The sequence below is a fragment of the Aedes aegypti genome, chromosome 2 (genome assembly GCF_002204515.2).
Source record: "Aedes aegypti strain LVP_AGWG chromosome 2, AaegL5.0 Primary Assembly, whole genome shotgun sequence".
Classification (NCBI taxonomy): domain Eukaryota; kingdom Metazoa; phylum Arthropoda; class Insecta; order Diptera; family Culicidae; genus Aedes; species Aedes aegypti.
In genome coordinates, this window is record NC_035108.1 from 196941653 (window position 1) to 196955258 (window position 13606).

The 13606-nt window shown below is 36.5% G+C and overlaps 2 protein-coding genes across 4 annotated transcripts in view; one reads left to right on the plus strand and one right to left on the minus strand.

The window, feature by feature from the left end:
- LOC5575494 (glucose transporter type 1) overlaps positions 1-13606 on the minus strand; it is an 816694-nt gene that overhangs the window by 479294 nt on the left and 323794 nt on the right. The window lies entirely within an intron of this gene.
- Positions 1-13606, plus strand: part of LOC5578848 — a 245337-nt gene that overhangs the window by 93425 nt on the left and 138306 nt on the right. The window contains exons 8-9 of one of the 2 annotated variants that reach the window (XR_002500246.1): positions 4852-5651; positions 6362-7023. Coding sequence is in view for 1 of the 2 variants with exons in the window: in XM_021843615.1 (XP_021699307.1) it covers positions 4852-5651; positions 6362-6914 (1353 nt within the window). In the remaining variant the exon portion in view is untranslated. Of the gene's footprint in view, positions 1-4851; positions 5652-6361; positions 7397-13606 lie in introns of those variants that run through there. The other variant, XM_021843615.1, reaches the window with a different exon arrangement.

Consider the following 13606-nt stretch of genomic DNA (forward strand, 5'->3'; position numbering starts at 1 on the left):
TCAGTTTGCCTTTTGCTAACCAGAATGATCCGTAGCCACTCTTACTATTAGCTAGCTAGATACATCGTTATCATATACGACGTAGGGAATACTTAGGAACTCTTAGGAAAATGACTAGTAGATTCACTGAGTAGAAATGAGTGGCGACAATCTTATTTTAATATGGTTTTTACATTGCCATAATAAGAAATACCTCTTTTGTAACAGCGGTATAAATAATCTAATTCCAGCTTCATTTTCGCAAAATTTACAAGTAGAAAGTAGGCGTTGTGAAGCATTGCATTTGCCACCGAAAAGTGAATCATGTAGGAGACTGTAATAGAAGCCTAAGGTAACTTTACTTTTCAATATTCACTATAAAATGACTATGGAAAGTAAGACGCTGAGATCGATCATTAGGGTTCACTTGCTAGTTTCGATAAATTGTTGAACAGACAAGGAAAGCGACTTTTTTCTTCAAGGATATATGAACGTAATGACCAATAAATACTTTTAACAACAACAAATTAAATTAACTAGAACTACTACTAAACAGCCTAATTTTGTTAAAACTTGACGACAATTGACATTTAAGACTCTAATCTAACGTAAAAGACAGGAGTAATCAGAATAGCACTTGAATGACAAATTATTTAAAACCATTTCGACTAAACGGTATTAGTAATGACACTACTACACTACTATTTCAAACAAATTCTGATGGAGCTGCTGATTTTCACAATGCTTCCTTTTCTCAGAAGCAAGGGAATATGGGTACTTTTCAAAAACTACCACGTCACAATACTAATAAAAAACAGTGTTCATGTGGGCGCCATTGCCTAGTCCGTCTGAGTATTGGTCCTGGTAGAGGGGAAACTTGGCAAAAGCCAGACCGAGGGTTCAGGCTTGACAAGTTAAGCTGTCAGGCAGCTCCAACTGAACACCATACAAAAAAAAAAATCATTGTCTAGCAGAAAATACGAAGAAAAAAGAACAAGATTTTTTGTAGTTAATCTTACAACAACCGCTCAAGCTTTTCTGTATGGTGTATATCCAGAAATTTCGTCTACAATTTTCAGAAATTCTACAGTTAGATCTTGAATTTTCTGACAGGAACATACATAGTATTTTTTTTTTTCAAACTCAATTGAAGCTGAAATTATCCAACAAATGTTGGTTGGTCCAACAAATTTAAGTTCTTTTCAAAGCTTTTCAATGTGTTTTTTTTAGAATCTAATATAAATTGGATTTTTAAATGGAGTAATTTGTAGAGTAGTTTGCAAAGAAATCTCTAGATAAATTTTTGATGAACTCATGAAGTAGCTGTTGAACCAAAAATGAGAAGTGGATAAGTTTCTAGAACCCAAAAGAATACCTGATGGATATTCCGATGAAAGTTTTTGATAAGTTCAATACTGAATTGCAAAATCCTTCAGTGAATCTGCTGAAAATTTTCTTCAGAAAATATCCAACAGAATCACTAGTGCTGTTTGAAAAATAAACCCTAGAAAATATTCTCTAGAATTTTTTTCCGGATATGCCTAGTCAGTGCCGGATTTGAGCTTCGGGGGGCCCGGATCAGATATGAGATGAGATGAGATATGAAAGGGGGCCCTTTTATACAAAATTCAGCACGTTTTGGGATTCCACAAACCAACGTGTTGAATTCGAGTTTTGAACGAGATGGTCGGTCCAAAGATGTGAGGGGCCCAAATGCAAAGTGGTGAAAATGACATTTTGACGATTGTTAGCTATATACATTGAAAAATTTAACTGTTTTCAAACTTTCCAATAGTATTTTGAGGTGATTTTTCCGTCCAATAATGGGAAAAATATAACAATTAGTAGAAAATTGACTTCTATATGGTCGGTGTTCAGACGAACTGGACTAATTGTTTTGTTTTTAATGGCTCCAAGAAAACGTACCTCTGCCATTCGGAATATCAAAATATTTGCATTATTTGCTATGATAATTCAACTTATCTATTTGAGGACAAATTTGGATAACAATAGCATTGACAAAAACAGAATTGATGTTGTCCTCAATGTATATACAGAACGCCAAAATATTGTCTAGTCCTGTCTGTCTGAACACCGATCATATAATTTATATTTAGTGAAAAATTGTTGAAAGTGTTTAAAGCCGAAAAGAAAAAGTTCACAAAGGATGATTTCCATATAAAATGGTCAAGTTTAGAGATCTGCATGTCTGCTTCTTACAAACCGATTGACTTGAAATTTGTACCGAAGTTGAAAATAACTTCAAATTAGATCTGTGAATCCATCAAATTCTACGCGAAGGTGTCTAAATTCTTAAAATTCACCTATTTTGACAAAAATGTTCAAATTTTGATACTAAGATATTTTGAAAACAAACAATTTACGATAAGTATAATCTTCTACAAAGTTTGGCATTTCATCGAAGTGAACAAATTTGCAGAAACATGCCTTCTTCTGAATATTCACATTTAATAAAATCCAATTTAAAATTTTTGGCATATTTTTTTTTAATAGTGTTTTTAAATGCTTTCCAAATTCTTGAATTGAATTGTATTAATTTCTCATAAATCAAATTGTTATTTATTAGATGTAATTCAAATTTCAGGTCAACCGATTTGTCAGAAGCTGTTATAAAATTCCCTAAACTTGAACATTTTGTATGAAAATCGGCCTTTATGTACTGTTTTCCTACCAGTATTGTATATTCAATGGAATATATTCAAAGCAAAAGCTTTACTAAAGCAAAACTAAGCCTATGTTGATTTCAAAGAAAACTTCATCAACTCTGGCATACAAAATAGAAAAGTATTAAACATACTTATCACCGCGTCACAAAAGAATTTCCCATACACTTCAAGTCTCTGATAGAATTGCAAATATGTTTAAGTTTTAAAGTTCAGATAAGAACCCAATAAACTCTTTGAATTTAGCAGTGCTTTATAGGATTAGCCGTATTTTAAGATCCTGCAAAAAGGTTAGGCGCATTTTTATTTCCAATATTTTTTTAAATTAATGAGAGAAGAATGTTGAAGGTTTTGGCTTAATATCCATATTTTCATGTAATATACTGTGCGATTCAGATATAAGGTGAAGAAAAACAATTAACTCAATTTTTGAAAATTTGTCCCCAACGAAAAATTATGGAAAGGTATGTTATAGAGTTTTTGTTCTTAATTTTGATTCCTCGGGGGGCCCCCTCAACCGGAGGGCCCGGGGCATTTGCCCCTTTGTCATCCCCCCAAATCCGGGCCTGACCTGAATTCATATGCTTATAACTTTAAGGAATATTTATGACATTGGATGTATCCGGAATCATTCGACGACAAATCTGGTATAGTTTCAGTTATGTCCTTGGCCATGCATATAAGTCACTGGGCACCGGAGATGTTCCGGATTTTCTTAGTTCAAGTCCAAACCACATAATTTCAATTGCTTGTATTTAGGGGAAGACGGGGTAAGAGCGCCCGCCGGGGTAAGACGGACCACCTTCAGTTTGGCATGAAAATGGCAATTTTCTTAAAAGTTCACTAAGCACTTTCCATGAACACAAGATTTTTGACATTCCGGAGCATTAAGTGTGATATTAACATAAAATTTTTCATAACAAATGTCAAAAACAAAGTTTCTGCTTGTCGATAGTGAATTTGATCTAAATTTAACAGATGCTCACTTAAGGATTTCGGAAGGGATTTTTTTAGAAAAACATAACAAATTACCCGTCCATGCTTTAACAGAAATGTGAAATGTGCTTCTGTGAAGTGAAATATGAATTGTAAATATTAAGCTTTGAAATATGGCCATAGTTGTGAACATTGCGCAAGCGGGGTAAAACCGACCACTGTTGACGGGGTAAGACCGTAACCCTTAATTTATACCAAATAACTGTGTAAACCATTTTAAAAGTTGTAACTTCGTTGTACATTACTGTTCAAGTGAAATGAAATCAATTTTGTGAAAAATACAAGCCAAATCCTCATATTTTATCCAAAATATGGGTGTTTCAAGGTGATAAAAAGTATACATTTAAGTTTTTTGAAATAATTAACCCTAAAAATGATTCAATATCTACGTTAATCAATGTAGAATTCATAAAACATTATACTTTTAAGAATCACAGGGAACTGATATATTTTTTCGCAAAATTGTTTACGAAAATCGTGGTGGTCGCTTTTACCCCGTGGGTGGGCGGTTTTACCCCGTCGCTAAAAATAATCGTGATAAGACATCCTTTTTTTAAAGCTTCAAGAAATAAATATTTTTTAGAAATACAACACCTGTGATATTTTTTGATCATGCCTAAGGCTTCAAAATACGACATGCTGCGTCGGAAAAGGATTTATTGATTCTTGATTTTGATATATGAATTAAATTGCTTAGGCGGGCGGTCTTACCCCGTCTTCCCCTATGTGCGGTGTGATGTTGTATAGATGTTAATAATTTTCCTAATAAGCCGAAATAGCCAATTTCCGTAAACGTATATCAACTATGTATGTCACGAAATGGCTTCCGAACGGGTAAACCGATTCGAATGATTATTTTTCCGTTTTGTTCGTCAAGTGTTCCGACGTGTTTGTGTGTATAAAAATCCCAGGATATTCACCGGGAAAGTCGGAAAAACAAGCATGAACGGAACTGTCATTTTGTATGGGACGATCCATAGCATTTTTCAACAGCCTACTTGATGGCAAGACGAAGTTTGCCGGGACCACTAGTTAAACAATAGTTTATGATTAAATCTGTTTCGACCCGATGCTATTTTCTCACTTCCAGAACGATGCCTCTCAATTACATACGATTTCATTCATTTGGTCAATATATTCCTTCTGACGTTTTGAACCATTTTTTTATCTCTTTTCCCAAAAATACTCGTAGTTTCTCCTAAACACTCAAGCATCGACCATGACCACCTTGAAAAGTGATTTCCGTGCAATTGAAACCCTCGCCCACCAACAAATCGACCTTTTCCAAGATCGCACTCAAAGCCCTTCTAATGCTGGCCACACGAGTGCCACTCGTTCCCCCATTGGCGACAACAAAGCATCGAACCCCATCAACACCACCATCATCGATAATCACCATTGCAATTATCGGCAACCTTCCAGCGCAATCCCATCGACAAGCCGTTTCTCCTCCGGTACTCCTTCCGGTGACTCCGATGATGGCGATAGCAACAGAAATCAGCAGCCTTTTTCCAGCCCTGGTTGGCAGCAGCAATCATCAAATGCCGATACCACCACCATCACCAGCAGCAGGAAAAGCTCCCAGGAAAAACTCGATGCATGCATGGGGGCGGAAAAACTCAGGAAGCAAAGGCGTCATTATGGCTTTAAAAATATCGCTGAAAAAGAAAGTGACGACGGTAATGATGCTAACGACTTGCTGGCTTCACTGCCATCCTCGTCTTCCCGTTCGATGACGGCACTATCGGAGGCACTAAAGACGACAAAGGTACTCGGCGACAACACCCTGGATGCTACTGCTACTGCATTCCGACGAAAGCCAGATGATCATTTGATGAATGTTCAGGAGGAAGCTGATGCAGCAGCTATTGCCGGGAACGATGGGAGAAATGGGTCATATTTCAAATCAACCGCACTAGCACAAACTTCTGCACCGCATGAAAAGTTGAGCTCATCGAAATCCATGTCAGCGATCGAATGTGTGCGATCAAAGTAAGTAGAATTGATTGAAATTGAGACGTTATCGTAATTGATTCAACATGCCTACCTATCTAGGTGGTAACTTTTATCTATTTATTTATTGTCGTCAATGATTTCGACCGTTATATATGTTTGGAATTGCGTCCTTATAATTACAATAAGCAGTCTCTAAGAAATCTCGATACAATTGACAATTGGTCGGGAAAGAGCCGGCTGCTCAGCATAGTGTTCTAAGAGCACTTCCAAAGTTATTAACTGAGAGCTTTCTTAGCCTAAGTTGCCATTTTTCGCATTGGTATATCGTTTGGCAAGTACGATGATACATTTTATGTACAGGGAAGTCAAGGAAATTCCCATTACGAAAAGATCCTGGGCCGACCGGGAATCGAACCCAGACACCTTCAGCATGATTTTGCTTTGTAGCCGCGGACTCTAACCACTCGGCTAAGGAAGGCCCCTATTTCCAATAGATATCATCATCTATTTAGAACTACCATATACTATAATCGCTACCAGCAGTAGTGTACCATTAAATATTCAATAAATTGACCTTTTCTATAGCATCTTCAACTGTTTTTGAAGTTACATTAAAAAAATATCAAATTGCACTTGAGCTCAACCGGCAATTTCCACACAATTACAAACTGTTATAGGCATTTTTCTTCCACAGAACTCTTATCTTCTTGAATGCTGCCTTTTTTTTCTTTCCCATCTCTTACCAGACCAGTCAGGCGAACAATTTTGATTGATTCGGATTGTGAGTTATCATTACCGGAACCGGAAAGGCCGTTTTCCAAAGCTGGTGTCGACGTCAATCAGAACTATGCCGTCACCGATTTCCCAGTGCCAGAGGCTAAAAAAAGATTCCCCCTCTCAGCCAAAGGTATGACCAAGGGAAAAACAATCGATGGTAAAAATGATTCCAGTAAGACTAATAATGATTGCGCCAGACTAAGTTTCCGACCGGAGCAGCAACAACACCATCAACATCTGCCGCCGCCGGGATTGGAACGGCTAATGGCATCAGTGGCTGGCAAACCTTCTTTCCCAAAAGGCAACGGCAAAAAGGACAACGACAATGGCGCCGGAGCCACCATGGAAGAAAAATACCCAAGGGATTATGGTGATAAATTTGAGCGGCGTGAAAGTTGCTTGCTCCGGTTGCCGTTTTCGCCGGAGAGGGAGCTTTGCCAAAATCGTCCGATAATAGGTCAGATTAGACAGTCAGGACGTAGTGCCGGTGAGAAGGCACCGAAAGGAACTAGTGCGATGTGACAATTCGACGGGGAAGTCAAGGAGTCAGGAGAAGGAAGGAAAGCCTTCGCTGTCGCTAACGAGTCTACTTCCGGCCCACGGCGAACGGAGGAGTTTTCTATTGACTTTGGTAAGTGATGTAAATTTATTTCAATCGGGAAAAGCTGCACTACTATTCCTAATACCACGGTGCGTCAAGAACCGTTATGAATGAAAAATATGTTGACATTAACAATTCTAGCATTCATAGTACATTATTCAGCTTATAATTGCAAATATTATGTGTTGTTGTCGATAGAGCTTTGGTTCTAACGTCAGTAGCGCTTACGTCGGCCTTGCGTACATAGGTAGTATGGTATTCTATTCCGCTGCCATCATTCGCAAATTAAATAAATTCTCTTCGTAAATTTGAGAATATTTCATCGAAAAAAATCTATTGTGATAGTAATTTTAAGATTTAGAACAAACATTGAGATTCACTGTGAAAATTTTTCGTAAATACATAACGAATTTTTAGTGTATTAATGCATTTAACGAAGTGATCAAACATCAAACTGCATCACAGAAAAAACAACTTTGCAGATAATAATTCATAAGGTATTCTTGAAAACTTGAGTAGAAGTAGTTTAAGGTGAATTGTTCACTCTGTATTTTTATCGCTCTCACTTTTCAAAAATCGGAAAAACGGCGTTATCTACAAAGCAACTTGGTGAATCGATTATGCCCAAGTACCTGGAGAATCGTGCAGTCAATGGTGAGCCATGTAATTTAACGTTACTACGTATTTCTGACCGTCGAACGAAATTAAAATGTCGGTAGAAGGGATATTCTTTTAGTGATCAGAATCACAAGCGTGTCGTGAATGCGTTTAAACGGAGTCCTGATGCTTCGGTCATATTTATGTATACCGTCAAGCTACCATTCACCGTGCATTTAAGAAAAATTTGCACTTCAATAAATTGTATAACTTTGCCAAATAATTTAATGCGTACTAAAATACCACTACGTAGCGTGCAATTATATAATAATTCAGGAAAAAATATAAAACTAGTGTTGGATAACAAAAAATACTCTAAAAATATGTTTGAAAATGTAATGTTAAGGTCGCCTCGTACCGTGCTATGTCACCATTTACCGTGCACACCAGTGCACCATTCACCGTGCATATAGTTTTCGTCATGATTTAATTTTGTATCTTGAAGAAACGTTGGTAATGGAGCAGCTATGTTGCTAGTAGTGTGCGCACTGATTTTTAAGAGTATTAAAATCTTCATAATAAAATGTTTATAATAAAAAAACATAAAAAGTTTAAAAATTAACTAAATAAATAATGTTTCATTAAAATCGTTATAGGAGGTTTGACTGTATAGTCCAAATCATTTCATATTCACTCAAACACTCAATATGAAGTTTTTTAATCACAACATAACAATAAATCTAATATTACCGAATAATTTCAAGCTTTTTACGGTAATGCACGGTAATGGGAACCATACATATTGAAAAGGGTCCATTTACCGTGCATTTGGGTTTTGACTGAAACACAATAAAAAATTATAAATTGCATAAAATTTCATTGCTCATACGATGAAATACATCTAACTAGTAATATCCACAGTGTAAACTTGTGGAAATTTTGAAAAATTTCATACTCTTACGTTAAAAATGAAAAATGGTAATTTTTGGCGTTTCTACTAAGAGTGTTGAAAAATCTCATTATCAAACAGAATTCATATGATTTTGACTACATAAACTAGGTTTTTCAAAATGATTTGTGACAAAAACTACTTCATTTTATCAGTTTTATCTTATTTTGCTGACAAAAGAATAATTTGTGAAAATTGTATGAATATTCTGTAGGAATTTGTATATGTGCACGGTGAATGGAGCCCGCACGGTGACTGGTGACTTAGCGGTAGTTGAATCTGTCCAATTATTTCGTTCAGAGAGCCAAAGGCCGGGAGGGACTGCATACGTACAAAGTGCCGAAGGTTCCAAATTTGTTACAAAGTTCAAAACATGGTGGGAAGGCTACGACCCTGGAAACTATTGACAAAGCCTCATTGTCTCATTATGGATGATGAGACTTACGTCAAGGCAGACTTCCGACAGCTTCCGGGACCAGTGTTCTTCATCGCCCAGCACGAATTTGATGTTCCGGAGGAAGTAAGCAAAAATAAATTTTCAAAGTATACCAAGAAATACATGATTTGGCAAACTATCTGCTCATGTGGCAAACGAAGTGCGCCGTTCGTGACTACCGGGACTGTAAACGGGGTGATCTTTCTCAAGGAGTGTTTACAGAAGCGTCTGTTGCGTCTTTTGAAGCAACACAAGGGCTCTACGATCTTCTGGTCGGATCTTGTTTCGTGTCACTTATGTTGTCTTGAAATGGTACAAAGCAAACCTGGTCACTTTCGTACTTAAGGACATAAGCCCCTCAAAGCACCAGAACTAAGCTTATCGGCTATTATAAAGCAAATTCTATGGAAGAATCCCGAGGAGGTCAACTCTGAAGAAGGCAGAAAAAGAACAGATGCCATCATTCGCAAATTAAATAAATTCTCTTCGTAAATTTGAGAATATTTCATCGAAAAAAATCTATTGTGATAGTAATTTTAAGATTTAGAACAAACATTGAGATTCACTGTGAAAATTTTTCGTAAATACATAACGAATTTTTAGTGTATTAATGCATTTAACGAAGTGATCAAACATCAAACTGCATCACAGAAAAAACAACTTTGCAGATAATAATTCATAAGGTATTCTTGAAAACTTGAGTAGAAGTAGTTTAAGGTGAATTGTTCACTCTGTATTTTTATCGCTCTCACTTTTCAAAAATCGGAAAAACGGCGTTATCTACAAAGCAACTTGGTGAATCGATTATGCCCAAGTACCTGGAGAATCGTGCAGTCAATGGTGAGCCATGTAATTTAACGTTACTACGTATTTCTGACCGTCGAACGAAATTAAAATGTCGGTAGAAGGGATATTCTTTTAGTGATCAGAATCACAAGCGTGTCGTGAATGCGTTTAAACGGAGTCCTGATGCTTCGGTCATATTTATGTATACCGTCAAGCTACCATTCACCGTGCATTTAAGAAAAATTTGCACTTCAATAAATTGTATAACTTTGCCAAATAATTTAATGCGTACTAAAATACCACTACGTAGCGTGCAATTATATAATAATTCAGGAAAAAATATAAAACTAGTGTTGGATAACAAAAAATACTCTAAAAATATGTTTGAAAATGTAATGTTAAGGTCGCCTCGTACCGTGCTATGTCACCATTTACCGTGCACACCAGTGCACCATTCACCGTGCATATAGTTTTCGTCATGATTTAATTTTGTATCTTGAAGAAACGTTGGTAATGGAGCAGCTATGTTGCTAGTAGTGTGCGCACTGATTTTTAAGAGTATTAAAATCTTCATAATAAAATGTTTATAATAAAAAAACATAAAAAGTTTAAAAATTAACTAAATAAATAATGTTTCATTAAAATCGTTATAGGAGGTTTGACTGTATAGTCCAAATCATTTCATATTCACTCAAACACTCAATATGAAGTTTTTTAATCACAACATAACAATAAATCTAATATTACCGAATAATTTCAAGCTTTTTACGGTAATGCACGGTAATGGGAACCATACATATTGAAAAGGGTCCATTTACCGTGCATTTGGGTTTTGACTGAAACACAATAAAAAATTATAAATTGCATAAAATTTCATTGCTCATACGATGAAATACATCTAACTAGTAATATCCACAGTGTAAACTTGTGGAAATTTTGAAAAATTTCATACTCTTACGTTAAAAATGAAAAATGGTAATTTTTGGCGTTTCTACTAAGAGTGTTGAAAAATCTCATTATCAAACAGAATTCATATGATTTTGACTACATAAACTAGGTTTTTCAAAATGATTTGTGACAAAAACTACTTCATTTTATCAGTTTTATCTTATTTTGCTGACAAAAGAATAATTTGTGAAAATTGTATGAATATTCTGTAGGAATTTGTATATGTGCACGGTGAATGGAGCCCGCACGGTGACTGGTGACTTAGCGGTAGTTGAATCTGTCCAATTATTTCGTTCAGAGAGCCAAAGGCCGGGAGGGACTGCATACGTACAAAGTGCCGAAGGTTCCAAATTTGTTACAAAGTTCAAAACATGGTGGGAAGGCTACGACCCTGGAAACTATTGACAAAGCCTCATTGTCTCATTATGGATGATGAGACTTACGTCAAGGCAGACTTCCGACAGCTTCCGGGACCAGTGTTCTTCATCGCCCAGCACGAATTTGATGTTCCGGAGGAAGTAAGCAAAAATAAATTTTCAAAGTATACCAAGAAATACATGATTTGGCAAACTATCTGCTCATGTGGCAAACGAAGTGCGCCGTTCGTGACTACCGGGACTGTAAACGGGGTGATCTTTCTCAAGGAGTGTTTACAGAAGCGTCTGTTGCGTCTTTTGAAGCAACACAAGGGCTCTACGATCTTCTGGTCGGATCTTGTTTCGTGTCACTTATGTTGTCTTGAAATGGTACAAAGCAAACCTGGTCACTTTCGTACTTAAGGACATAAGCCCCTCAAAGCACCAGAACTAAGCTTATCGGCTATTATAAAGCAAATTCTATGGAAGAATCCCGAGGAGGTCAACTCTGAAGAAGGCAGAAAAAGAACAGATGAAGCTGTAGCCAGATGTTTTGCAGAATGTAATAAGTGAAGTTAAATGTAAAAGGCAAGCCTACGGTTATGATATTGAAGTTAAATATATTGAGTATACCAAAAACTTACTAATGGGTTGAATTTCATTGCCTTAAAGCTTGAACAGGATTGGTCAACTCGGTAATTTTCTACAACGTTTTCCAGTGATGCTATTTGATATACCCTTTACAATACACTAGAACTGTATACGAAATTTGGGCATAAAGTATTAATTGTGTCTACCACACAGGGCCGCATTTACAAATTTGGGGGCCGATGTCTTGTGGGGGGCTTTTTTGTAGAATTGTATTCAATAAAACTGTGTATAAGGTTTGTGGATGTTGGCGATTAAATTTAATGTAAGATTCCAGCAGTAGTGTTTGATCCTTTGACCTTGACGCTTGCTCCTGCAGGGGCGGGCGATGAAGGCATGATCAAACATGTCGCGCGTCGTGTTGAAAAAATGCCACGATCGCTTAGTAGTGTTTGATCTATTGATCGCGTCGCTTGCTTTTGCGTGGGCGAGCGATGAAAATTTGTTCGGCGTAGAATGGACCGATGCACGAGTTCACTAATCTGACGTTTGAGCGGTGCCAAGATCACTCGTTCCCATGGTCACGTAAATAACACGGCTCAAACGTCAGATAGTGAACTCGTGCATCGGTCCATGCCGATAATCGCAATTATTTGGCGAATCCGCTTAGGTGGGATTATATCATGGATGGCATCACCAAATACTGGTGGCTCCCAGATATCTACCTTATCCCACTAACCCACTAACCAATATCCTTTCCATGACAACCGTGGAGATGCAAAGGTGAGCTCGGTCTCTAGTAACTTTAACATTCGTTCCCTTCCCCGATGCCCGTATGGACGTGGCTGGCGCCGTTATTGACTTTTAAAATTTGAGCTCTTGATTTGTGCACATTGAGGAATACTAAGCTATTGCCAAGCCCCGTTCATTAAATCTCTGTGCAACTTCGATTGTTCTGGTCAATCACGAAGTAGCAACAACGAGTTATGCTTATGCTATTGAATTTGATGTAAGATTCCAATTACTATATGTTGGTTTTCTACTGATTTTAACCCCTCACAAGCGTAACTTGGATTAAAATTTCCCATAGCTATGGGTAACAAAACATAAAAACCAAAATATAAGTTTTTAATTTTGAAGTATTGGTTGTAACACGTTTCTTTGAATTTCGTTTCCACGAATGCCATTTCCCCGGAAGCCAGTTCCCAAATGACAAGATTCTCTGAATGCTAGTTCCCAGAATAACTTTATTCCCCAAAAAGTTATGTAGCTCAAAAATTCGAAAAAATAATCTTCAATACCTGGGATGAACTAGAATGATTAATAAGCAAACAAAAAAAGAGATAACTGTCATTCTTGACTAAACATATACCGTAAAATGGGGTGTTAAGGACTCGTGGGGTTTAAAGGGATTGAACTTCTCAATCAAGTTCGACAAATCACAGAAACCTCGAAAATCGATATATAAGTCATCTGAAATGCTCGATTTGTTCAAAGGATTGTGAACTGCATTATGTAATAGGAGCTCTCTATTAATATGAAGTATTGTGGTTTCTAGAATTTGAAAACCTTTCAAAACATTTTTGTTCAAATTTTTTGGGCTAAATACATTTATCTACAAAACCATGAAATATATTTGAGAAAAATTCGTGAGTAAGGTAGAAGATAAGGAAATTTAATTGAGATCATAGTACAGACAAAAATTTCATAAAATTATGTCTGGGTTTCATTTTTCAGAAACAGTTATGAAAAAAGTCTCGTTTTGTAAATAAGTGGGGTGTTAAGGAATTATCTATTCTAACTTTTCTTAGTAACTAAACTCATTAAATTTATGCCGTAATATATTTCATTATAGTTTTGAGTTGTTCCGTCAAGTTGAACTACATTGTAAGGTTAAGGGATCTATTTAGTATGTCACTAAATATCTCCAAAAATGACTTATTTCAAAATTTG